Here is a 27,295-nt window from a genome sequence, read left to right on the forward strand (position 1 = left end):
GTCTCTGGTTTCCATTAGCACCAACCCATCATTCCCTCTCACTATCTCCCTCTCTCCTCTCTTTCCCCTCTGTCTCCTTTCACAAAGCCAAAAGCAACCCCCTTCCCCCAATCAATCCTCACCTTTCCTCTCTCCTGTCCTCTTTCGTATCTAATCAACACCTTTGTCTGTTGGCCAGAACTGCTCCCTCTCCCATTTTTCCATTTTTACCCGTCTTCTAATACTGAAGCCTGTCAGTTTATTGCTCACACCTTGAGGAAGGGCTCAAGCCTGAAACGTTGGGAATACAACTTTGGGTGCATCTCCTGTTGGATGCTGCAAGACCTGCTGAGCTCCTCCTGCATTTCTCTGCTTTTATTACAATCACTGCATCTGCAGAAGTCCGTGTTTCACTCAGATCTGATTTTGACCTCAGTTCCAAATATAAAAAAAGGTCACTTTGCAGTGTCAGAGAGTGTACAGTGCAATTTATCTCAATCTCTGATCTTTCTCACAGTCCCAGATACCATCGCTACTGCCATTTCATGAATTATTGTTTTCAGAATGAACTTGCTCTATTATAAAATCATTACCCACCCAGAGATGTCAGTATCGCAGAGGAGTGGGGCTTGGACAGAAAAGGAGGAACAGACTACGATGGGTCTGGCGACAGGTGAACCAGTTAATGCAGTGATTGAGGAAATATTTGTTCAATGGTATCTGACACCATGACCAGTTTTAATTTAGTTCAGCACGGTAGCTGGCCATTTCGGCCCACGAGTCCATGCAGCCAAATTTACACCCAATTAACCTACAACCCCCAGCACATTTTGAATGGTGGGAGGAAACCAGAGCCCCCGGGGAAAACCCAAGCAGACGCAGGGAAAATGTACAAACTCGAACGTGCAGGATTCGAACCCTGGTCCAGTCCTGATCGCTGGCGCCAACCGTGCCACCACATAACCGTTACTCACCGAATTAGCATTGGGTGGGTTTGGCCATGTTCTCCCACCCCCTGGGCCCCTGTAACCAAAACACAGCTCTGTTACAAATATGAGACAGCATGTCTTCTCCTGGCAAACAGGTAAACCCTCTTGCTAAATGACAGGACTCTCCAACAGGAAGACTCTGATTGGAAGACTGTCACATACACACTCTACTGGGGAACGCATACCTAAAGTTGCCAAGTTCTGACCCAGATGTTAGCTGTTACTTCTCAATATTTCCTCACCACCCACCCAATTTCTAAACTTACAAAAGTGAAAACTATATCTCTGGGTATTATCCCATTTGTAGGAGAGTGTTGTGCGTAAGTTTTCTGCTGCATTTCCTACATTACAAGAGCAAATGAACTTCAAATGTGCCTCAATGGTTGTAAAGGACTGGGATGTCCTGAGGTGATCTCAGGAGCAGTGTGTCTATGCCAATGGATCACACATGCCAATCTTTTAGGCTGCATCCATCCAACCCGAAAACAAGCTGGATTGTTCTCCTGGACTGAACCTGCTCAGCATCGGAGATTCCGATGGCCCACAATTTAGGAAAGTTTTGATTGATGATAACTAGGAGAGACTGTTAACCTTCGGAATTGATCACCCAAATCTGGGTCAGGTCGAGAGGGACTGGCAAACACAGCAGAAGGGCAAAGGGGAGAATATTTCTGGGTAGTGAGTTGGAAGGTAAGGTGGAAGTAGATTCAACAAGAATTACTAACAGGAAGGTAAACAACAACAAAAAGCGCAAGGAAGCAAGAAGAATTGTACAGGCCAAATGTGCGACAGGTGGCCCCCCGTGATCATCGAACTGCCCGCCCTCCCTTTGTCCTTTAGATATTCCTCGGCAGTTTCATCTGACGTGAAGACAGGCCAGTCTCCAATGACGAGGAACAAGTGAATCCCACAATCCAGCAATCATAATTCATTAGGATATCTTACAAATTCATTCCCGGCATTCCAGGTCCTCCTAAAGAGTTTGGCGGGGGCCGCATTGCACCTCCGTAGTTCTGGAAGAGAAAAAGGCAGAAGTTGAGAGAACAGCGGCAAAGAAAGCTGGCAATGTCACGCATCAGGGGTGGTACAATGGTGCACATGGTAGAGCGGCTGCTCATGGGGCCAGTTCCTTGGTTCACTGATGGCTTCAGGCACTGTCTGTGTGGAGTTTGTACGTTCTCTCTGACACCACCATGTGGACTTTCCCTAGGTCTTTCAGTTTCTCCCACATACCAAAAACTTATGGGTTGAAGTTAACTAACCACTTTCAATTACCTTTTGGGTGTAGATGAATGGTAGAATTTGGAGATAAATAGGGGGAGTTGTGGATAGTGAAGAGGGTTTTCATGGAGTAGAAGGATTTGGACTGTTTGGAAAGGTGGCAGATGGAGTTTAATGTCAATAAGTGTGAGGTCCTTCATTTTGGGTAGAATAACCAAAATAGGATGTATGCAGTGAAGAGGAGGGCATTGAGGAATGAAGAGGAACAGAGGGATCTTGGAATAATGGTTCAGTGTTCCTTGAAGGTAGATTCCCATGTAGATAGGGCAGTGAAGAAGGCTTTTGGTATGCTGGCCTTTATAAATCATTGCATAGAATATAGGAGCTGGAAGGTGATGTTGAGACTGTTTAAGGCTTTGGTGAGGTCAAGTTTGGAGTATTGTGTGCCGTTCTGGTCTCCAAATTATAAGAAGGATATAAATAAGGTAGAGAGGGTGCAAAGAGGGTTTACAAAAATGTTGCCTGGATTGCAGTATCTTGAATATGGAGAAAGATTGAGTAGACTGGGACTTTATTCGTTGGAGGGTAGAAGGTTGAGAAGGTATTTGAAAGAGATATTTAAAATTATGAAGGGAATAGATGATGAGAATAGGCTCTTTCTCCTGAGAGTAGGGGAGATTGGTACAAGGGGTCATAAGTTAAGGGTTAGGGGCAAAACTTTAGGAGTGATATAAGAGGATGCTTCTTCACTCAGAGTGGTGGCTGAATGGAATTACCTACCGGAAGAAGTAGTTGCAGCCGGGTCAATTCTGTAATTTAAGAGGAGGCCAGATGAGTACATGGAAGAGAGGGGGTTGGAGGGTTATGGGCATGGGAGTGGGTAGGTGGAACTAGTGGAGTTTCACGTAAATCGGTGTGGACTAGAAGGGCCAATATGGCCTGTTTCGGTACTGTAAATTGTTATATGATAATATGGAGATGGTAAAATGGGAATAGTGCGGGATTGATGTCAATGGCTGGCACTGGCTTGTCGATCATTGTTCATTGGGAGATCAGAGGGGGAGAGGGCTAACTAATTTAAGTTCTTGGGAGTCTTTCCTAGACCCAACACACAAACAGTATCGTGAAGAAAGCATATCTGTGCCCCTGCTTCCTCAGGAGTTTGCGGAGGTTTGGCAGGACAGCGGAAACCGTGGCAAATTTCCACAGGTGTGTGGTGGAAAGTGTGCTGACCAGCTGCATCATGGTCTGGTATCCAAATAGCAATACCCTGAGCGTAAGTTCCTGCAAAAGGTAGTGGGCACAGCCCAGGACATCACAAGTTAAACTTTTGCCCTCCATCAGTAACCTCTACAGGGAACACCGCCATTGGAGAGCAGCAGCAATCATCAAGGATCCGCATCACCCAGCACACACTCTGTTCTCGCTGCTGCCATCAGGAAAGAGGACTCGGTGCCACAAGACTCGCACCCACCAGGTTCAGGAACAGCTGCCCACCCTCCACCATCAGACTCCTCAATGACAAACTCAATCAGGGACTCATTTAAGGACTCACTTATGCACTTTATAGATTTTTTTTCTCTCTCTCCATATTGCACAGTTTGCTTACATACCTTGATTTGTTTACAGGTGTGCGTTGCACTACCAAAAAGTGGTAATTCTGCCTTGCCCGCAGGGAAAAGAATTTCATGGTTGTATGTGATGTCATGTATGTATGTACTCTGACAATAAATCTGAAGGGCTTATTTCTGTGGTGTACAACATCATAGGAAGATGTGACCAGGTCGCTCAGACAGGGGCTATGTAGCTGGGACCTTCTGCTGGACCTAAAAGTATGCTCTTTGAATGGGGTCACTGTAAAGTTTCAGTGGGAATTTAAAGTCGGTCCCCTGGTGTGGCTGCAGAATCTGTGAATTCCAGCTGCAAATGTTCGTGCTGCTGCCCAACCCCGGAACGTGAAATCATGGTGTCAGGGAGGCTTCCCCTCCCCCTTTCCTCTCACAGCGTTGCCTTTCATCCACTTTGCCCCTCCTTCTCTACTTTCTTTCCAACTTAAAATCTGCTTGACCCCGACCTCTTCTCGATTTTTGGAAGTTGTGGACCTGACACATGAACGAGTTTCTCCCTCAGAGACAATGGTGAACCTGTGGAGCAATGGCGGGCATGGCTTTTATTTCAGATTTGCAGCAATTACTCAATTTTGCATATCTGGCCTTGTGCACTGAAGACAGAGTTGGGTATGAAGGAGCCCTGGCACATTCAGGGTTAATCCACGGACTGAAGATGGGTCAGATTGTAGGAGGAGCAGGGTGCCTCTCCAGAGTAGGCTTGTGAGGAGAGAGATCCATCAAGTACCTGGGGACCCATGCCAGCCAGTCCTCGAGGGGCAGTCATTCGCTGGATCGGACCCGTCATGCCTGGGTGCCCTGTGATAAACACAAAGGCAAAGCATCATCAGAAATACCCTCACATTCTCCAAGATCTGTTGTAAATAGTGACCCATTCCTGGGGTCACCCTGTGAATACTGATACATTCCCCTGTTAATACTTGCCACCAGAGCCACCCACAAAATACTGGCACACTCCCATAATCTTGTTCTCATGTGAATACATACTCCCAGAGCCATCCATTAAATAATGACACACTCCCATACACTCATTCCCATGTGAATATATCCTCCCAGAGCCATCCATTAAATGCTGGTACACTCCCATACACTTGTTCCCATGTGAATACATCCTCCCAGACCCATCCATTAAATACTGGCACACTCCCAGAGGCACCCTAGAAATGATGATACCCCCCCCATTCTCCTTTAAATACCGACACACCTTCACAGTCCCTCTTTAAATACCGATACGCCCCCACAGTTCCCCTTTAAATACCGACAACCCCACAGTCCCCCTTTAAATACTGATACCCTCCCACAGACCCCCTTTGAATACCAACACCTCCCCCCCACAGTTCCCCCTTTAAATACACACCCCCCGCCCCAAAACTCATTTAAAAAACTTAGACATACAGCTTGGTAACAGGCCCTTCCAGCCCCCAAGCCCATGCCGCCCAAATAAACTACAACCACTGTACATTTTTGAATAGTGGGAGGACACCGGAGCTCCCAGAGGAAATCCGTACAGATACAGAGAAAACGTACAACGACCTTACAGACAGCGCCGGATTCGAACCTGGGTTGCTGGCCCTGTAACAGTGTTGCACTAACCGTTCCACCCAGTAAATTCTAACACACCCAGTGTGTAAATATTGACACACTCTTCGACATCCCCTGGAAGTTATGATACCCTGTCAGGAAAGAATACTCTTGGTGAAAGGGTAATAGAGAGGGGACAGGTCAAGGGATGAATTCCACGGGGGAGGCAGTGAGTGAAATGGCTCAGGAAGAGGAGGAAGGAGAGGGTGAACAGTGAGTGGGGGAGGCCAAGGATCTTTAACTGAGCCAATCTCAGTCCAGGCCTCTGGCTCAACAACATCCGCAACCCTACACCCACCTTGCTGCCTTGTTGGGTCCATGGCATTTGGTAACAGAGGCTGAGATCCTGGGACACCAATAGGAGGCTACAGGAATATAGCAGAAATAAAGGAATGGTTAACATTAGAGAGAGATTTCCCCATCGCCTCCCCCCTCTCCCACCCCACCCTCTGCATGCCCACTGAGACAGCCTTAGGGCCTGGCCATTCACTGCCCAAATTCACCAACACAGACTTTCTCCAGCCACAAATGTTGGTCCCTCTTCCTGCTGGAGGGGTCAGTCTAATGGGCAGCATTGGTTCAGTCAAAACACAGAAATGCTGGAGGAACTCAGCCAGTCTCGTGGCGTCCATAGGAGGCAGAGATAGATTACCGACGTTTCAGGCCTGAGCCCTTCTTCATGGTATGTGAAAAAAGAGACATCTAAGTGGAAGAGACAGAAGAACAGGAGGGGAAGGAGTCCAGACCAACAAAGAAAAGGCATTAATTGGATGTGATAAGAGGAGAGGTGAGAATTGATGTTGGCTCTGTGAAAGGAGACAGAAGGAAAAGGGAAAAGAGAGGGCGACAGAGAGAGAGAGAGACAATGGAAACCAATTAATGCTTAAAGTTATCTGGTTGGAGGGTGCCCAGAAGGAGGATGAGATGTTGTTCCTCCTATTTGCAGGATGTCCTCAGTCTGGCAGTGCATGAGACCATGGACAGACCTGTCCCCAGCCTTTAATTCACTTTTCTGCTGCAGGTCTTTCACTCAGCTGCTCCCCACCCTGAACCCTCATCATCTCCCAGTTTCAACACCAGCAGAGAGAGGAGATACTAATTCCCAGGTGTAGGTTGACCTGACCTTTATTTTTCCACCCCCCCCACCCCGCCGCCACCCCTGAGAGGCAGCCTATCTGGGCAACTCATTCTGGAGGACAGTTAGGGGTGAGGGTGTGAGACTGCAGTCAATGTATAGGCCCAGTCTCTGGGTAGGAGTCCGAATGTTCACATCAATCGGATGGTTCGTCAGTCCCTTTTCACCAGCTCCTACCTTCCAAATTTTTAACATGTAATTCCCAATTCCCAAAACTACTTCTCTGGGATCTGAACACATTTATTGGAATTCTGGCCCAGAAATGAATCTACTGCAGACCAGCATTGATCAAATGTTACGTCTAACATTGGAAATTCTCCAACAGGCACTGGGGAAAAGCTCAACATCGCCTGATGGATAACCTTAAAATAACTGGATGGAAGGAAAAGGAAAATTGGCTTGTCTTTCAGGAAGGGACTCTCCCACTCAGTCTCATGCACTTGACTTCAGACCCACCAATAAGGTTGCCTCTTAATCTCTAATAAGTCACTTCAGGGACTATTAGGGAACGACAAAAAATGCTGGGATTGCATTTAAAAAATCTAGGCTTATGATGGCCAAAATGGCCTCATTCTTTGCCACAGTTCATTGGTTCGAACAGTAGTTCCCTTTCTCAAGGCCACAGGAGAAGGTCGTAAGGGTACAGGCCTCAAGTAGGTGGAATGGGAAGATGCGATGGTCAGGCCATTGGTGTCAGACATTAAGTCAAGTATATTCTCATCTGGTTGTACAACCTGACAAAGCAACGTTCTCTGGCCCTTGGTGCAAAACATGCAAACACACAACCAGACATAACACATACAGACAAACAATACATATGCAGGACAAGTATTTTATCTATATAAATAAATACATAAATATTTTCATGTATATATGAAAGTCCTGGATAGTTAGTGTGCGCATCTCCTTTGGTCGTTCATCATCCTCACTGCCTCTGGGAAGAAGCTATTCCTCAGCCTGGTAATGCTGGCTCTGATCCTCCTGTATCTCTTCCCCGATGGAAGCAACTGAAAGATGTGTGGAGGGTGGAAGGAGTCCTCAATGATTCTGCGCGTCCTCTTCAGACAACGATCCCGGTAGATCATGTCGAGGGAGACTCCAGAGATCTCTCTGCTACTCTTATGGTCCTGTGGATTGACCTCTAATCCATTTCTCTGCAACAACCGTACCACCCTGTGATGTTGTCAGCCAGGGCGCTCTTGATAGAGTTCCTGTGGAAGGTTGGCATAATGGTGGCTGGTAGCCATGCTCGCTTCAATCTCAGGAAATGCATTCACTGTTGTGCCTTCCTGACAAATGAGGAGACGTTGAGTGCCATTTTACGAGCATTCACACTGGCTTGTTAACCAGATTGGTGGTTAATTGCTGGGTTAATGTGCCAGTGAGAATCGGACTAATATTGGAGAGATATTCGGGTGGAAATTATGGGGGTAGACCTACATTTGGAGCCAGCATATTTTATATTGGGAATGACTCCAGAGGATCTAGATACAAAAAGCCAGGCATGGTTGCTTGGGCACTAACTCTCCAACATGGAGGGCAAGATTAAAGAGTGCATATTTAATGGAAAGCTTAAAAGCCAAACTCCGACTAAGGACTGATGTTTTCATCATGAAGTTACCAAGATGGATTATGGATACAATCTCAGTGGTGGGAAAGAGTTCGACTGGTGCATTCTACACTTAATTGGAGCAACGTATGCAGATGAGATTGTGACTGTATACAAGTGTATATATTCTGAAGACACAGTGATATATTCAATAAGATTTACCCTGACCCACTTCTATTTAAGGTGGGCATATGAAGTAGGTGTATGGTTAAGTATATAGGTGACTGTATTGGTTAGAATAAGGCAATGTGGCTTCAATGAATGGAATTTGAATAAGATAGATTGATGCGCTGTGTACATCTGTCATGTGATCTAAATATTTTGTTTGCACACTCACATGATTTGGCTCTATATGCTCGTTTTGATAAATGAAGTGTGCTTCATGAATAAACTATCAAAATTTACCTGTTCATCTCTTCTTTATTCCTCCTTAAATTTGAATTTTAAAAGTTCTGCCTGAGAATCTGGAAAATGCGAAAATCCGGACCGACCCAATCCCCAAGCAGTCTGGATTTTAGGCCTTTTAACGTACCTATCCGAATGTCTTTCAAAGGTTGTTGTTGTACGGTTGCAAAGATGGCTCTTCCACGTCCTCTGGCAGCTCATTCCATTCACCCACCGCCATCAATGCTGATCCCTCAGGCCCCCTTTTAAATCTTTCCCCTCCCACTATCCTATGCCCCCTCTCGTCACTCCAGACGAGGAGCCAACCTGGCAGTCGGTCAGCTCCTTGCCTGGACATCTCCTTATATTGGGAGGGGGGGGGGGGGGTCCTGATTGTTTAGTTTCCAGTCAAAGGGGCAGGGTCACAAATCTGGCGACACTCACCTGTGCTGATATCCGGAGGGAGTTCCGGGGTCCGCCTGGGTATCGTGGAGACATGAAGGACTGTTGGGGGAGAAAGACGAGCCTGTCATGGGCTGTTCGGCAGATTCCCAGCTACTCCAAACATCCAAAAAAATATTCCAAGCCCCTTCAAAATTGCCAACAACAAGCATGCAGGAGGGGTGTGCAGAGAACACAGTCCATTGCCTCAGTACCTGCCAACAGCCCCCTGCAGAGCAGCAGAGGTCTGTGCCAATTGTAAAAAGGGTTTGATCCCGAAGATAGCTCTGTCACACAGTTCTGCCTAACATTCCCAGGCCAGGGTCAACAAGCGTTACATCCAAAGGAAAGCTCGATCCATCAATTATCACTCAGAAAGCTCCCTCAATATCAGCGATTTTCAAACTTTTTCTTTCCACTCACACACCACCTTAAGTAATCCCTTACTAATCACAGAGCACCGATGCCTTAGGGATTATTTAAAGAGTGGAAAGAAAAAGTTTGAAAACCACTGTCTATATCATCCCATCCCATGGCAAAAATTCCAATGGGTTAGATACTGGGCAAAGCTTCCTTCACTGTGTCCCATCAGTCCACTGCCAGAGCAGGGACACCACATGTTAAATCCAGGGGAAAGCTCCCTCTATATCAATCCCAGTAAACATTCTCAGGACAAAAATGGATTAGGTAATGCATAAACCTCCCTCCACACTGTCAACCATGGGTTAGATACAGAGTTTAACTCTCTCAGAATCATCCCATCTAACATTCACCAGGGGAAAAGTACCACAGATTACTTCCACACCGTCCCCTTCCTCACGGCAGTGGATAGCACTCACCTGACCATGGGGTCCCATGATGGGGTTGTTGGGGTTGTGTCGAGGTGCCTGACTGTGTGGTGTAGGTTGCGATCCTGGGGGACCCTTCAACAGAACAAATAAATCAGCGACATTACTTCGCGGACAGTGAACCAAAGCCAGGAGGTCACCCCAGCCTGACTCTAAGCTGACCCTAGCAGTGGGCATCACAGTGGGCAAAAAAACTGAAGAGAAGGATGAACCAGAAACTGGAATCTGCATTATCCCAGGCCGTCCTCAATAGCCTGACCTCAGCTGTGAGGCACTGAGGCTGGAAGGGCCATTGTTGGCTCAAGGTAGAGCAGAAGTCCAAAAATCTGGATGCCAGAAATCCGGACCACCTGAGAATCTGGACTTTTCAAAAACTCTCAAACTTTTAATAAATTCATGTGCGTGAGTGAGCGTGTAAGCGCCATAGAGGCCACAACGTGGTTGCCATTTTGAAATGGTCAATCAAACTGTGGCAACGCTATAATTTGTGACGTATGTTTTTTTTAAAATGATTAGAAGGTAGAGCAATTTCCTTTGCCCGAGAAACTGGAAAATCTTGACCCACCCAATCACCGAACAATCCAGATTTTCGGACTTAGCACAAGATGACGCTTTTTGAACATTTGGAACTCACAACAACAGAGGATTACGCTATTGACAATGTTCGAAACAAGAATGACATTATGGATCTGCGGAAAGGTGTATGGACGGGAAAGTGGTTGGGGATTGAATACTGTAATGGGGCAGATGGGAAGGGCTGAAAGACCTATCATTTAGGGAGGGGGTGGGGGGGGCGGGTGGTGGTGAAGCATAGAGTAGTTTTGTTATTCAATCTATAACCTCAGGGATGTGTTTTCAGATCCCACTATTACATGTTGATGACCTAAACAAGGGTTAAAACCAGACCTGGATCAGACAAGGTCCCCAAGTGTGGATGAGTTCTAATTGCTGCCCACTGACCTCTGCTGGAGGAACTCTGCATGTGCAGGCGAGTGCTGCGCGGTCTGTGGAAAAGTATCCGATCTTGGGGTCATTCAGTGCCTTTGAAGGATATGTTGGCACTGCTGACCTTGGAGAATGATGCGGGAATGGGTAAAAGGTAAACTAGGGTCTGGATGTTCTCTAAGCACTTTTTGAACTAGACAACTGTTGCACAAGATTGAGGAACTTCGTAGATGTCAGATACAGTGAGGATGGAATTTCCTTCAATGCTTTGTGCTGGGCATTCCATGACCAGATTCCCAATCCAAGTAGATATATAATACAAAAGGAGCTGTCAGGCATGTCTCCACTAGCACAGCAAAGATGAACTAGCTGGTGTTGATCCCCCAAACTGTGAAAGGTTAGGGTCGTGGCTATGTAGAGAGGATCATTCTACCTGCAAGCATTCCAAAACAGCTGATTGGAAATATAAGACAGTCTCTTAAAAATAGTCTGCAATTCTAGAACAACTTGTCTCAACAGAATGTGGAGTTCACTCCTAAAGTGAATGGATGGGATGAGAATAATGGTGACACACTTAAGGGGGAGCAGACTTCCCTGAGAGGGAAGGGTACAGCAATGGATTCCATCCTTGGTCCTTTATAACTATGACGGACATAGTGGGAGATCTAGTCTCCTAGTGGGGGGGTGTCTTACTCTCACTTTGTTGGCATTTGCTGTTGGTTTTTAGTGAATTTAATTTCATTTTTTATTGCTTGAAGATACAATGAAGAACTTTGTCTTCCACATCCAGGCAGTCAACTGTACAACAGGGAGTGCAAGAATAAATAGAAAAGATTCAGGAGATGGGGGTTACAATGAAACAAAAGTTTAACAAGATGAAAGTGCAGGGTATAGAGTTAAAAAGTGCAGTTATATGGTGCAGGTCCCTTACCAATGGGAGTCTGATAACAGAAGGAAAGAAACTGCCTTGAATTTGGAGGTGCACGTTGTCAAACTTAAAGTTCCAACCCTGTGGACACTAAACTGTCTCTAACTCCTTTAATGTGAACTCCATGCCCTCTGTTAAGAAAAGCAAAAGTTACTGGACATCATTCAAGTCAAACGATGTCTGCAGAGAGAGAAAGAGACAGAGTAAGTTAACCTTTCAGATCGATGACTTCATCAAAACTGCAAACCTGGAAATAAACATGTTTTCAGTCACAGAGATAGGAAGAGTGGATAAAGAAAAGGAATGGGTTGGAGATCAAAGTTGTCCAGGTGATACAAATGCTTTTGGAGCTGCCCAGTTGTAAATAAACAAAGGTAGTTGGAGAGTAGGAAAAACTCCCAAGACATGCTGGAACAATAAAATCCAGAAACTCAGCTCTGGTTAGACATCTGAAATAAAAGTGTATGCTGGAAATACTTTGCAAATCTATGGAGAGAGAACAGAGTTAATGTAGATAAGCTTGCATCAGAATTGGCCAGTTCTGACATAAACAGGAAAGGCTGGTTGTCTGAGATTGGTGAATTCAATATTGAGTCCCAAGGACACCAACATCCTTAAATTGTAAATGAGCTTCTGTTCATTGAGCTTACATTGGGCTGACGGGGATCAGTGTGTCGGAGACCAAAGGCAGAGTAGGAGTGGGGCGATAAATTATTGTGAGTAGGGTCCTGCAAGGTCTTGTTGAACACGAGACTGCATTGTCAGCTCGCATGGTGAACATTAGATTGAGTGGAGTGAAAGTGAACTATTGTTTGCTTGGAAGGATGTTTGGTCCTACCTTTGGATGGTGGGAAGGGGAGGTCAAAGGACAAATGCTGCATTGGCTCTGTTGCACAGGGAAGTTCTGAGAATGCAAATGAAAGAGTGAAACAAGAGGTTGAAGAGGGAATGCTGCAAGGAGCAGGAAGGGGAAGATGTGCCTCATGGCGAAATCTGATTGATGCTTAAGCTAGTGAGATGAAAAGTGAGGACAATGGAAAGGGCCCTTGATCTGCCTGGGAGAGAGGGTGAGAGCAGAAGTTCAGGAAACAGATATGGCTGAAAATTAGTCTTCCATTTATCTGTTTCTTTCAGAAGTTTAATACACTTTACTTCCAGATATATAAGATCTGAAACATAATTCACAATTACTCAAACACTTTTTATTTCAAAAGAATGAGTAATTTTATCTGTAAAAAAAACTTTCACCACTTTCAAATTCTATGTGTAAGAAGTAAAAGAGACCAGAATTATTTTTTTCTCTCTGTTTAGGTAGATTAAAATTTCACGGGTGCAAGGAAATTTTAAAAACAGTTTTTCTAATTTATAACCAAGTTTGTAGAGCAGATTGATGTGAAATTAAATGATATGATCTTGTTGAAGAAATAATTATTTAGCAAAGAATAAACAAGATACATAATACTTTGTTGAGGATGTAATGAGAGGAAATGAAAGGAAACTTTCAAAATAACAATGGCAAAATAATATTTACTGTTTTACCAATTAAACACACAGTTATATTTAATTGGTAAAACAGTCATTTTAAAATCCATGTCTTAGAAGTGGGATTCCAAAAACATGGATTAGCATTGAGACTGTACTGGGGAAGTTAAAAAATTATTTCAAGCTCTCAAACTTTAAAAAAAAACCCTGGAATAGTTCATTGCATCTTACCACAATGTCTGACTTGCTGGGGCCTTGTAACAAGCTGGACTGGGCCATTAATAAACTGCAGAATTTATGTTTTCTTGACAATGGGGCTTAAGATATCAGAACTGGTTTTGTGTGGTTAAAATGAAATGTTTCACACAAGTGAATCTCAGATATAATGAGGGAAGCAAATCGGGCCCTTCCTGCAAACGAACTGGGTGAGGGGTGAGATGGAGAGGTGGTGGGAAGTGGCTCTTATGGAGGTAGTAGGTACCAGTTGGGCAGAATGGTCTACTTCAAATCTGCAAAAGGTGAACCGGAATCATATGGACAGATAGATGGATTGGATGAGGTCAAAGGATATGGTCAAAAATAGCAGGTGGGACAAGTGTAGATGGGACAATTTGGTTGGTATGGGCACATTGGGCTGAAGGGCCTATTTCCACACTCTGTGACTCTATAAATTGAAATCCTGAACTGAATATAATCTGTTTCCTTACATTTATACAAAGTGGCAAAATGATTAACTGTTAACTAGTAACAATAATGATGGATTCTAACCTGGGCTTTAATATGCATTTATTTTGCATTATGAATCAACCTGTGATATAACTTTATGGTTGGGGTTTAATCTTCAATTCATGCTGGACTGCAGTGACGGGCAGGGAAACCAGTTCCTAATTTCCTGATGTTTACAGCCTCTCATTGTGCTTGGTGTCAGTCTGTGAGTAGTAAAAACACAGAAGTGCTGGAGGAGCTCAGCGGGGTCTCATGCCGTCCATAGGAGGTAAAGACATATCCCCGATATTTCGGGCCTGAGCCCTTCCTCAAGGTGAAGGCACCTCCTGTGCACCTGCGGTTCCTCCAGTTCACACTGCTGAGTTCCTCCAGCATTTTTGCACCTTTAACTACCATCACAGACTTTCGTGCTGTATTCTACGTCAGTCTGTGAGTAGACTGCAGGAAAGACATCCTCCACGTGATGGCAGTGCTATTCAAAGAATAAGATAACAGCTAATTAAATAATAATAAAGCAGAAAATGATGGAAGTACTCAGGTCAGGTAGCATCTGTGTTCAGAATCCTTAGCCTGAATTGTTAACTGTTTCTCTCCTCACGGATGCTGCCTGAGTGGCTATTTTCACCATTTTATGTTTTTATTTCAGATTTTCAATCTACGGTTATTATTTTTTAACTTTTTGAGGCCATCAATTATGTTGTGTCATAGTTAGAGTTTAAAAAAATCAAGGCCAAAGTGTGTACACAAAACAGATGGTAAAGTCAGAGGAAAAGCAGAGAGAGGATTAAAGAGTGAGCAGAGAGTGGAGAGGATGTGTGCGGAGAAGCGTCTGGGTGAGACACCAGACATGGGAGGGGTGGGCCTCAGTCCTGGGTTGAGATCAAATAGAAAAGGTGGCATTGTACAGATGCTCATAAAACATGAAAATCTGCAGACACCAGCACCACGCTGGAGAAACTCAGGACGAGCAGTGACCTTTCTAAAGCAAAGATAAAGATACAGAACCGACGTTTCGGGTTTGAGTCCTCCATCATGTAGGCAGGCACCTGAATAAATAGCAAAGGGGAGGGGGAGGAGCATCAGCCCACAGACAAAGGATAATAGATGGAGAAGGGAAGGGGGAGTGGGGGGGGGGGGAATGGTTACGTGGGCATAAAGCTTGAGAGCAGCAAGGATTTTACAGATGGGGAGCAAAATTGTAAAGACACCCTTCAGTATTGTAACACATGTGCAATTCCTGTTTCCTTACGAGAAAGGATGCACTGGGTTTGAAAGAAGTCCAGAGGAGGTTCACCAGGAAATGAAGGGTTAGCTTACAAGGAGAGGTTGAGTAGCCTGGGACTACACTTATCGGACTTTAGAAGGATGAAGGGGTATCTTCGTGAGGCATAGAAAATTATGAATGGAATGGACACAATAGAAGCAGGGAGGTCATTCCCACTGGCAGGTGAGATAGAACTAGGGGACGTCTCCTCCTGGCTTCAGGGGTGACGAGATTTGAGACAAAATCTAAGGAGAACTGCTTCTCCCAGAGAGTAGTGTATTTAAGACACAGATAGATTGATTTTTGAAGGAAAGGGGAATTGAGGGTTATGGGAAACAGGCAGGTAAGAAGAGCTGAGTCCACGGCCAGATCAGCCATGATCTTATTGAACAATGAAGCAGGCTCGACGGGCCGGACTCCTATTCCTACTTCTTATGCTCTTATGTATTTCCAACATGCTGACAACATTGTTTTGAGGTTCTCGAGAAGGTTACAGTGATGGAAATACTTGCTTGGGGCTCTTGGTTACCTCAGTGGATGAGGCAGAAAACAAGAGGGATTGAACCTGGCCCTCTCTATGTACTGGGGCCTCAGCTCAGTAACCCCGAGTTCTGAGAGGGATCCCGGCTGCGGAGGGGTTTCTGGACCATCCACTGGAGGAATTCAGCAGGTCGAGCAGCATCTGCGGGAAAGGGCTTGATGAAGGGCTTCGGCTCGAAATGCCAACGAGTCTCTTTGTCCCACAAATCAAGTTCGATCCGCTGAGCTCCTCTAGCAGATTAGTTTTGGTTTCAGCTTCCAGTGTTTGCATCCTCCTGTGTGTCCGCAGTTCCTTGAGTCCACTCTGCCGTCAGAGCTGATTGGATCTTGGCTGCCACTCACTTTCCTATTTGTTCTCCATGACCAACAAATCTCCTATAGATGAAAGAATTCTCCCCCTGCCATGAATGATTCCAGAGAATCTGGTTCTCAGTGCGTTGGAGCAGAGAATGACCTTTCGGGAGAAAACATTCTTTATCTCCATCTTAAAGGAATCTTTGGTTCTCAATAGCCACCAGCAGAGAATACATTTTTTCCACCCCTCTCCAAATCTTATGTGTCAGTAAGATTACCTCTCATTCTTCTGATGAACAAACTCCTCAATCCTTTCTCACAAGCCAACCCCTTCATCCCTGGAGCTATCTAACTCAAATGCTTGCTGTCGGATGTGGCAAATAGCTTCAGATTCAGAGCATTGAACCTAAGATCCGATCCAGTCCTCCTGTTCCCACCCCGTGGAGTCCCCACTGCAGTGTCTAAGGTGTGAGTACCTACCTGGAAGAAGCCAGGTGGCAGAGGGACCCCTGGCGCCCCATCACCGGGAGTCACGTTACCAAGCACAGGGCTTGGAGCTGCTGCTGCACTCTGCAAAGAGAAAAGCAACGGGTTAGCACGCTCAGCTCGCACTCCTGGTGGAAGAGCCAGCACCCTCCCAGTCACCCACACACAACCACAAGGCGGCGACCACCTGCATTGGCCACATCACCCCTCGAGGGTCAGTCAAAGAGGCCGTGGGTCAGCCAGTCAGAGAGGTCATGGATCAGTCAAAGAGGTTGAGGATAAATGGGCAGAACAGCCAACATCAAACCAGGTGTGTGCACACTGCAGCGAGAGTTACAGGTTGGATCCAATTGAGGGGGTTCAAGGGGTTTATGGAGAGTAGTAGATGGGCAAGAGCGGGTTAACGGATGGATCTAATCAAGGGGCTCCATTATATAGAGAGCAGCAGATATGCAAGAGGAGTTACAAGATGGATTCGTTCGAGAGGCTCAGGGGGTTGATGTAGCAGACACCCATGAGAGTTGCAGTCTGGGATATAATTAGTGGTTTATATAGAGAGAAACAGACAACTAAGAGGGCATTATGTGTTGAATTCTGATTGAAAGATTTGGAGGGGATTATTTATTGAGTAAGAGATATCTGAGAGGGATAGAGACTGGATTCCCACCTAGAGGTCTTGGGGGGGAGGGGGAGGGTGGGTGGAAATCTATACATAGAGTAGCAGATACACGAGAGGGAATTACAGGCTGGAATGGGATAGTGGGATTCTGCAGTTTTATATATAAAATTACGGACATCCAGGATAGAGTTACAGGCTGGGATCCAATTGAGGAATTCAGATTGTTTACATGTGGAGAAATAGACGCCGGGAGTCAGTTACAGGCTGGAATCTGTAATTTGAGGGATTCAGGGGCGTTATATGTTGAACTACAAAAAAGTGTGACTGAGTTAGGAGTTAGAGGCTGGTGGAGAGGTTCAGGAAGGTGGAGCTTATTTACAGGGTAATAGATACTGGGGAGTTAGATACAGGCTGGAATCTAAAGGGGTTTAAGAGGTTTATATAAGGAATAACAGATTTACAAAATAATCTAATTGAACGGTTTGCAGTCAGTTTATTGAGACGGTAAGATAACCAAAAATTAGGAAGGTTGTTGAACTAGTTATGTAATTCAACTGTTTTACCCTGAAATCCCAGATATATTTAATCTTATTTACCCCAGTCTAGCTGGGGTGGAATGGAGAGACATTGAGTCGAGGTGGGGGCTGTGAGTAATCTCACTTACATGCTGACTGCAGACAGAGTTGGGGAGATGTCGTACTGAGCTAGGACATGCTACAGACAGGGAAGGGTCACGTCAGAATCTGCTGCCTCTACACAGACTCCTGCCGAACATATCGAACATTCGCTACCCCTCCCCACCCCAGGTTATCCTGGAACCTCATTCTGTGCCTCCCCCATCTCCCTATCCAATCAGTGAATGGTTTATTCAGGCCCGGCCATGCATACTAATCCGATGAGCATCGAGCTGCTGCAGGAGCAGCTTGCTTTCAGCGGTTCCACCCTGCAAGGGTGCAGAGTTTGCCTGGAGCTCTGGGCCGCTGCACACACAAGGCGCTTCCCCCTTCTCACCTCATGTTGAGGAGGTAAACAATCCATCAACCCCCATAGCCCAGCACTCTCAGCCCCAGGCATTCATCATATGGCACAGGCAGATCCAGCAGCACTGGCTCCTCACCCATGACAGGCATCACAGCCAGTCACAACTGTCAATACACTCTCTCTCTCTCACACGCGCACACACACACACACACACACACACACACACACACATGCAGACACACCACAGCCACACACAGACTCAAACACACACAGAATCATACACACAAACTCTTGGTTTGACAGAGGGAACATTTCCTGCTTAAAAAGTAGTGTATGTATGTCACACACACGCAGACACACACATACACAGACACACGCACATATGTGCAGAAACACACCTACGGACTAATATACACACACAGACTCATATATATGCAGACACACACACATACACACACCCCCATGCAGACACACCACAGCCACACACAGACTCAGGTACACATAAAGACTCACACACATACACACAAATACAAACTCACACACATATGCAGATGCACACATACATAGACATATACATGTACAGACACCACACATATGTATAGACAGACACACACACAAAATCACACACAGACAGACATAGATACACAGACACCCACACATGCGCAGACGCACACCACACACACACACACATACATACACACACACACACACACACACACACACACACACACCCCATTACCCTAACACCAGAGTCACATCTCCCTCTCCCTGGTTTATTCCCCTCCTTTTCCTGCCTCCCCATCCCATTCCCCGTATCTCAGCAATGCTAAAGGCTGCCTTCCTGTACCTCAGCACCAGTCACTAAATGGACCAACCTATCCCACCCCATCCCCCACCACCCCGGAGCCACTTGGAATGTTTTTAAAATTTCCACCTAAACAGAAATCCGTACATCAGGGAGTGAAAGGGTTAAAAAATAAACATGCAATAGGTTTACAAAAAAAAATGCTGAAGCTTTGCAGGCAATGATCTGAATTTTAAATGAGGGCAGAGAGAGGAGTAAAGCGCCGCACTGTGTTGTTGCCGAGCTCAACAGTTCCCCTCACAGCTCCATGCACTCAACTCTCCACTTCAACAACCTGTGGTGGATTCAAAACTATTAAAAATTAATTGGTTCGGAGGCTGATCAGGAGAATCCTCTCCTGACTCTAATAAAATCCATCCCTTGGTCAGGTGAACGGGCTCTGCACTACTAGTAACCATGGAAACCCATGCTTCCAATGCCTCTCGAGTCCCCATTAAAACCCTCCACCTGGCAATCACTCAATGCCTCTGAGAATTGGGTCTGTATCATTAGCTTTGCAAACCCTGCAGGTATCAAAAACCACATTTTTACTTTCAGCTCATACATACACTACTTTTTAAGCAGGAAATGTTCCCTCTGTCAAACCAAGAGTTTTAACTCCGCTCTGACTTACATTGGCTGACTCGAAGAGCCCTTGAGAAGGTGGTGGTGAGGGGCCATCCTGGACCACTGCAGAGTCACAGTGCTATTGGATGGAGAGCTCCAAGATTTTGACTCAGTAATGCCGGAAGAATTGTGCTCCATTTCCAAATTTAGAAGGCACTTGACCTGGGGCCATCCATCACCTCTGAGTACCTCTCACATGCACCTTTGCTCCTTTTAATTTGTGGCATGGCAGGTAACGGCTTTGGGAGGGACCCACTCAGAGAAATGAGCAACTGCAGGTGGCGCACACTGCTTCCATGACACCGCGGTAGTGAGGGCTGAATGTTCACAATCGTAGAAGGCGTGCCAGAAAGGCAGAATGCTTTATCCTGAATGTGAGCGTTTTGGAGGCACATCCATGTGAGTGTATTCCATCACAGTCCGGGTAGTGATGACGTAAAGACTTTGGGATATCAGGGATCATGATACCCCGCCAGACCTACTCCATTAGGCAGTGCTGTCAGAGCTCATCGGACTGCCACTGCCCTTCCCTGAGCACTATTCTGGGCATACAATGAACCTGTTTTTTCCAAGACGAGCCGTCCTTCTCCCTCATCCTACTGTTCACTCTCAATTATACAATGTCAAATACAACACGCTGCCCACAAAGGCGAGACCTTGTTGCTGTTTTTGGTGAGCTCCAGCACCTAAATAAGCACTGCCCCCCCCACCTCGCCAATAGCCACCCTACTTCAGGGGGAAGGGAATTACAACCATCCTCTGACTCTCCAATGGAATTAGTAACAATAATTTCCTTTGAAAGCCCACTCCAAATTTCCTGAGAGCACAGGCTCCTGCCGGGATTAGCTATTAAATAAATTGAAATCATTCATCAAAATGATCATCTTGTGAGTGTGGTGGAGTAAAAGCTGATTCAAGGTAAGAGCTGCTGTCAGAGGACTAGTCCGGTTGAATGGAGGTACCGAGGGAGGGTCACGCTGTGGGCTCCATATGGAGGGAATGCTGCATTATAGAGAACCACTGAGACAGAGGGGTTGTACTGAGGGAGTGTTCCACTGTTGGAAGGGCGTCCTGGGCTGTAGTGGGGGTGGGGGCTGCACCTTTGGAAACTGTGCTGCCATGTTTAAAGGTCAGACTGAGAGAGTAACAGACGGTTCGGCAGGGAATACTGAGGGCATGCTGCAGACTCTCAAGGACAATGCTCTGTTGGAGGACAAATCAATAAATTAATTTGTCACAGGATGGGGCATTGCTTGTCCAACCTTCACGACCCCTGAACTGAGAATTGGGTCTGTATCAGTTAAGAGTCAACCAGATGGTGCAGCAGGTCACGTAGAAACCAGACAGGACAAAAGTAGCAGGTTTTCTTTCCTGAAGGACATTGTTAGACCAGATGGGCTTCATGACAATCCAGTGACTTCATGGCCACCTTCACTGAGAGTGGTTCATTGCTCACTCAGCACTACAGTGAGAGAGATTAGCTGACCTTTGTCTGGTTGCCACTCATGGAATGTTACTGTGTGTGGATCTTCAATGTACTATTTTTTTAAAAATCTACAACCTTTCAGATTTGCTGTGGTGACAGCAAAGGAAGCCATTGAGAGTGTACCAGTTCTGTGCAAGAACAATCCAGCTGGTCTCACTGCCTGGACCTACACTCTTAGTTCTGCGAATACAGATATCTCTCCAGCTTCTTTTAGAATGCTACTATTGAAGTTATCTCCACCACTACCCCGCCCCCCCCACCCCATCCTACCCACTTGCTCCATATTTTTTTTCCTCATGTCAATTTTGGTTACTGTACCAATCATCTTTGCCTGGCCCTTGGCCCCACCACCAATGGAAGCTAATTGTCTGGATCTCACGATCCTCCACCAGAAAGATGCAGCCTCCTTGGTTCCAAGGAGAACAGCCCCACGTTCTCCACGTAACAAGATCCGCATCCAAAATTCAACCAATTTGTTTAACCATCTTCTCCCACCAACTTTAGAGCCTTCACTTCTACATTAAAGTACGGTGCCCAGAACGGGACATAATATTCTAGATGTGGTCAAACCAACATTTTACAATGATTCGTCACAATATCCTTGCATACAATTTATCATGAATAAAGTTTATTTTTAGAAAAATAATTATAAATCCCAACACTCCGTTCTCTTTCATTGATTTCTGTCCTGTGTCCCTTTTAGAAATCTGTTTTCATTCCTTCTTCCTAAGAAGCAATACCTTGCACTTCTCATTATTAGATTTTACCTTCTAGCCCTTGATGTCTTTTCCTCTTCTCCACTGCTGAGTTTCTCCAGCATTCAGTTTTTTTACTTCAACCCCAGCATCTGCAGACTTTTGTGCTTTACAGTTTGGAAACCATGCCCACTTCACCGCGTTTGAGTCAATACTATGTGTTAAGGAAAGCAGCGGCCATGATAGTGACCCTGAGGGAGTTCTGCTCTACACGACATGACAGCTTTCCACTACCATTTCGGATTTTCCATCCATGTTGCGACAACCCCTTCTGTTTGATGGACTCCAATCTTCCTAGGAATCGGTTGCCTGCCAGTTTTTCAAAACCCTTCTCTTTTCACACTCGGGCAAGATTGCGAATGGCAGCAGCACAGCGGAGGGCTGAGTGATGGGAGGGAGGAAGGGCACAGTCACGACCTGACTCAAAAGGGTGTGTATCCATCAAGGGGAGGGGGACACAGTGACACGGTTTTGTCAACAGTCGCCTCAATGAAGCATCTGCGATCCAATTGTAAATTGGACGAAGATTTGACACTGAAGATCAAATAAAGCTATCAGGAAGCTTGGTTGGAAGAAAGTACAATGAACATTTTAAATGAGAACATTTGGGAGAGCCACCAGACCAATACAACATGTGAAAGTGTTTGATTTTAGCTACTGATTGAGAGAGATGGGTCGGGTGTGGGGGAGGGGTGTGGTGTGATGGGATGGGGGTTTGATGGGTCAGGGGGTGGTCGGGGAGATGGGTCAATGGGTTGATGGTTGGGGGGTTTAATGCGTAAAGAGGGGTGGTGGGTCAGGGGTGAAGGGTCGGGGAAGTGTGTGTACAGTTCTGTATTTTGAGGTAGGTGGACCATTTGTGTGGGATAACGGTAGGGTTTTGGATTAGACAATAAGTTGGGGTGTTGCTGTTCTGCGTGGGGTTTATGGACAGGATATTCAAGGTCGAGAGAATGGGTGTGGGTAGTAAATGCATATTGATGGCTGTGTGTGGGCATGTCTGTGTACTTGGGTGTGACAGTGGGTGTGTATTCATGAGTGTGTTTCTATGTACATGTGCAAAAGCATGTGTATATTATGAGTAGCTGTTAGGAGGGGTGAATGCATGTGTGCATTGGCAGGTTGTTCATGAATGATTATGTGTTGTTGGGTGGACTGTGTGCGTTTAAGGTGTGTATGTTTGTATATATGTACATGTGCGTTTTGGAAGGGCAGTTGGTGGTTTTGTGTGTGTGTGTGTGTAAGTGTGTGTGTAAGTGCATGTGTGTTTTTATGTGTAGAGAAGGTCTGTTTGAGTGTGTTTGTACGCACGCACTCCTGTGTGTGTGTGCGAGTCTATGTCTGTGTGTGTGAATGCATGTGTGTGTGTCTGTCTGTCTGCGTGTGAGACTCTGTGCACACATGTGTGTGAGCGCATATTTGTGTGTGTGTGAGAATGTGTGTGTGTATGTGTGCACACATGTGTGTGAGCACGTATTTGTGTGTGTGTGTGTGTGTGTGTGTGTGTGTGTGAGAGAGGTTGTGTGCGTGCGTGTCAGTGTGTTGAGAGGCCTATATGCCGGGTGTGTTGAGATCTGTGTGTGGCTGCTGGCAGCAGAGGCATCCCTGGACCTGCCAGCTATATGGCCTGCTCCCGGTCTCCCTGCCAGTTGGAGCATCAATTGGTTGATTAATTCCTGCTAAACAAATGTGTCAGGAAAAGCACTGAAGAGCAAGCAGACCATCGAGAACTCTGGCCACTCTCAGTCAGGGGAAAACAGCGGCCTTAAACCTTTTAGTTCCAAATAGGCAAAAGCTAGTTCACCACATGGAAACCATTCCCTCATCTCACCCCTTACAGCAGGCCTGTCCACACCAGTACTGTACCCTAGAGTTACAGAGTGACAAATCTATCCAGGGTGCAATCGGAAACATCTCCTCCTCACTGACAATCGACAAGGTGTACCTCAAGAATGCATCCTTTGCCCACTGCTCTACTCCCCCTTCACACACAACAAGGTGTCTCAACACAATTCAAATCCCATCGACAAATTTGCCAATGACATCACAGCTGTTGGCAGAATCATCGACAGCAATGAGGAAGCGTGCAGGAGGAGATAGCTCAATTAGTTGAGGGGTCTCGCTACAACAACTTTGCACACAACATTAGTAAAACCAAGAAAATTATTGTGGACTTCAGGACCCCTCATCGAGGGGTCAACAGTGGAAAGGGTTACTACGTTCCTGGGTGTTAACATCTCTAAAAATCTGTCCTGGAGCCTCCATGTCAATGTAATCATGAAGAAGCCTTGCCCAGCTGCTAGACTTGTTGAGGAGTTTGTGGAGATTTGGTCTGTCACCAAAGTCTCTTGTCTGACTGAATCACTGTCCGATATAGCAGTGCCAATGCACGGATACAAAAAGACTCAGCCAGTGCAATTATTGACATCAGTCTTTGCTCCATCGAGGACATCTACAAGAGGGGGTATCAAGAAAGCAGCCTCTAACCTCAAGGACCTCCTCCTCTGCCCAGGCCATGCCCTCTCCAGAAGCCTGAAGATGAACATCGTGTGGGACAAAATGGACAAAGAACCACAGACATTACCTCACCTGCTTCTTCTTCTGTTAGCACTGATTTATTTAATTTTTAAGTATAATTTATAGCATTATTTGCCACCTGTGATGTCACAAAACAACAAATTTTGTGACATATTAGCGACAATAAATTCTGATTCCACACCATCACCGTACCCTGGCGTTACAGTGAGAGGTCTCTTCACACTAGCACTGTAACCTGAGAGTTACATAGTGGTCGATCTGTCCCACAAGCTCTGTAACCCTCATATTCCATGATGCTAGTATGGTACACCTGGTGTTACATAATGGCATTCATACTCCATTACACAGCACCTTGATTGACATTCATACGCCATCACACATCCACCATTATGCAGTCCCTTGATTGGCATTCATACTCCGTAACACATACGCCATCACACATCCACCATTACACAGTCCCTTGATTGGCATTCATACTCTATCTGACACTCTCCCTCCCACCACTGTTGCTGCTGGGTAAGGAATTATCAGATAGAACTTGAATATAAACTGACTCCATATCAATCTATTCCATCCCTCTCTCACAGCCCATAACCCTCCATTTTCCTTACATTCATGTGCCAATCTAATTACTTGCCAAGACCACCAGCATCATCCCAGCAAGACCCTTGATATACAAGCCAAGGAGGACAAGATGAGCAATGGGATGAGAACATCACCACTTGAGGGTTTGCTTCCAGGTCCCACTTGGAAATACAGTGCTATTCTTTTATGGTATCTGGGATTGAAGTCCAAGAATCCTTCAGTATTTGCCCCTCTGACAATGCCTCTCTGAACACTTCCCCTTGAAGAACAGTAATGGTCAAGAAAACAGCTCCCCATGACCTTGGAATGTAAGTTCTGGCTTTGTCAGTGTTGCCAAATATTGTAAAATGATTATTAAAAAAAAATACCCAATTCCAAACCTACCCAATAACAGGAAAGTCTGCAGACACCAGGCCTGAAGTAAAAACACGATGCTGGAGAAATTCAGCAGGTCAAAGATAAAGATACATAAATGATGTTTCGGGCTCGAGTCCTTCATCAAAAATGTCGAATATGGAAAAATGTCAGCTTACATCAGAACAAAAAGGTAAAGGCTGGGGGGGGGGGGGGGGTGGATGGGGAGAGGGGCATGGTCCCAAAGGCAGGAGGTAATAGGTGGAGAAGGGAGGGCGGGTGCAGCAGCAAAGCAGGGAGGGAGGATGGTCCTGACACAAAGAAGATAAGGGGAAGGGAAGGGAGGGGGAATGGAGAACAGGTTAGAAAATGGAGAAATCTATGTTGATGCCATCCGGCTAAAGGGTGCCCAGATGGAAAATCAGGTGTGGGATAGTACATAAGGCCATGGACAGACATGTGAGTATGGGAGTGGGATGCAGAATTGAAATTGTTGGCCACTGGGAGGGCCCTGTCACTGGTAAGGACAGAGTGAAGATGCTCAGTGAAGCGATCTCCCAGTCTGCGCTCAGTCTCCTTCATGGGTACCATACCTTAATGGGTCCCAACATACGTGGGACCTATACGTGAACAGTGAGAGTTTGCGTTTGTTTAACATGTACTCAGTGAGTCAGTGTCTGTGAAATCTTTACCACATATAGATCAGTGTCTAAACCTGTCCCCCACTGAGAATCAGTATGTGCAAAATAGTTAGTGTAGCAGTTAGCGTAACATCATTACAGCGCCAGTGACCCGGGTTCAATTCCGCCATTGGTCTGTAAGGGGTTGGTACGTTCTCCCGGCTCTCTGGTTTCCTCCCACCCTCCAAAACATATGGGGATTTTAGGTTAGTGTTATGCTTATTCTTTCAAGAAGAATGACTTTCAAAGGGATAAAAAAAAAGGAATATAAAATCAGTCTATTTGCGGATGATGTTATAGTGTACTTAACAGAACCAGAACTATCAATAAAAGAATTATATAAGAAATTGAAGGAATATGGAGAAGTGTCGGGTTACAAGATTAACGTAAATAAAAGTGAAGCAATGCCTATGAATAATGCGGATTTCTCAAAATTTAAGAAGGAATCACCATTCAGATGACAAATGCAAGCAATAAGATACCTAGGTATACAAATAAATAAAAATCTCGGCCATCTATATAAACTCAATTATTATCCATTAATGAAAAAATTACAGGTCGATTTAGAGCATTGGAAAGATTTACCATTAACACTAATAGGAAGGATAAACTGTATTAAAATGAACATTTTCCCAAGGATATTATACCTATTTTAGGCATTGCCAATACACTTGACAGAGAAATTCTTCAAGGAGTTAAAGAAAAAAATAAGGAAATTTTTATGGAAAGGGGGAAAACCAAGGATAGCACTAGATAAATTAACAGAATGGTATAAACAAGGAGGCTTACAACTGCCAAACTTTAAAAATTATTATAGAGCCGCACAATTAAGATACCTATCAGATTTTTACCAAACAAGGGAAAAGCCAGATTGGACTAGATTAGAACTAGATAAAATAGGGGAAAAGATACCTGAACACATATTATATAAATGGGATGAAAAGTTGGTACAACGTAGGAGTTCTCCAGTATTACATCATCTACTCAATATTTGGAAGAAGATTCATGTAGAAAGGAATAAAACAAATTACCAATTACCAAAACTAATATTGACGCAAAATCAGTTACTCCCTTTTACAATAGATAACCTTTCCTTTAGAGAATGGGAGAAAAAAGGGATCAAAAGAATAGAAAATTGTTTTTCAAGAAATAGATTATTATCCTTTGAACAAATGAAAGATAAATACAATATAACTCTAGATACAGTGCTGGCATATTACCAATTGAGATCCTACTTGAAGGACAAATTAGGAAGCAGTCTGAGGTTACCAGAGGGAAGTAACTTTGAATATGTGATTACAGATACAATGATAATCAAAAGATTTATAACAAATATGTATATTAAA

The 27,295-nt window shown here is 45.2% G+C and overlaps 1 protein-coding gene across 3 annotated transcripts in view; it reads right to left on the bottom strand.

Moving 5' to 3' along the window:
- Positions 1–27,295, bottom strand: part of LOC138758619 (single-stranded DNA-binding protein 3-like) — a 133,786-nt gene that overhangs the window by 18,803 nt on the left and 87,688 nt on the right. For all 3 annotated transcript variants that reach the window (XM_069927845.1, XM_069927846.1, XM_069927844.1), the window contains 7 exons: positions 16,475–16,564; positions 9,807–9,890; positions 8,971–9,030; positions 5,697–5,763; positions 4,545–4,615; positions 1,914–1,981; positions 954–1,002 (listed from right to left, as the gene is read on the bottom strand). In XM_069927845.1, the coding sequence (XP_069783946.1) occupies positions 954–1,002; positions 1,914–1,981; positions 4,545–4,615; positions 5,697–5,763; positions 8,971–9,030; positions 9,807–9,890; positions 16,475–16,564 (489 nt within the window). The remainder of the gene's footprint in view (positions 1–953; positions 1,003–1,913; positions 1,982–4,544; positions 4,616–5,696; positions 5,764–8,970; positions 9,031–9,806; positions 9,891–16,474; positions 16,565–27,295) is intronic.

Source organism: Narcine bancroftii, chromosome 3 (genome assembly GCF_036971445.1).
Source record: "Narcine bancroftii isolate sNarBan1 chromosome 3, sNarBan1.hap1, whole genome shotgun sequence".
NCBI lineage: Eukaryota > Metazoa > Chordata > Chondrichthyes > Torpediniformes > Narcinidae > Narcine > Narcine bancroftii.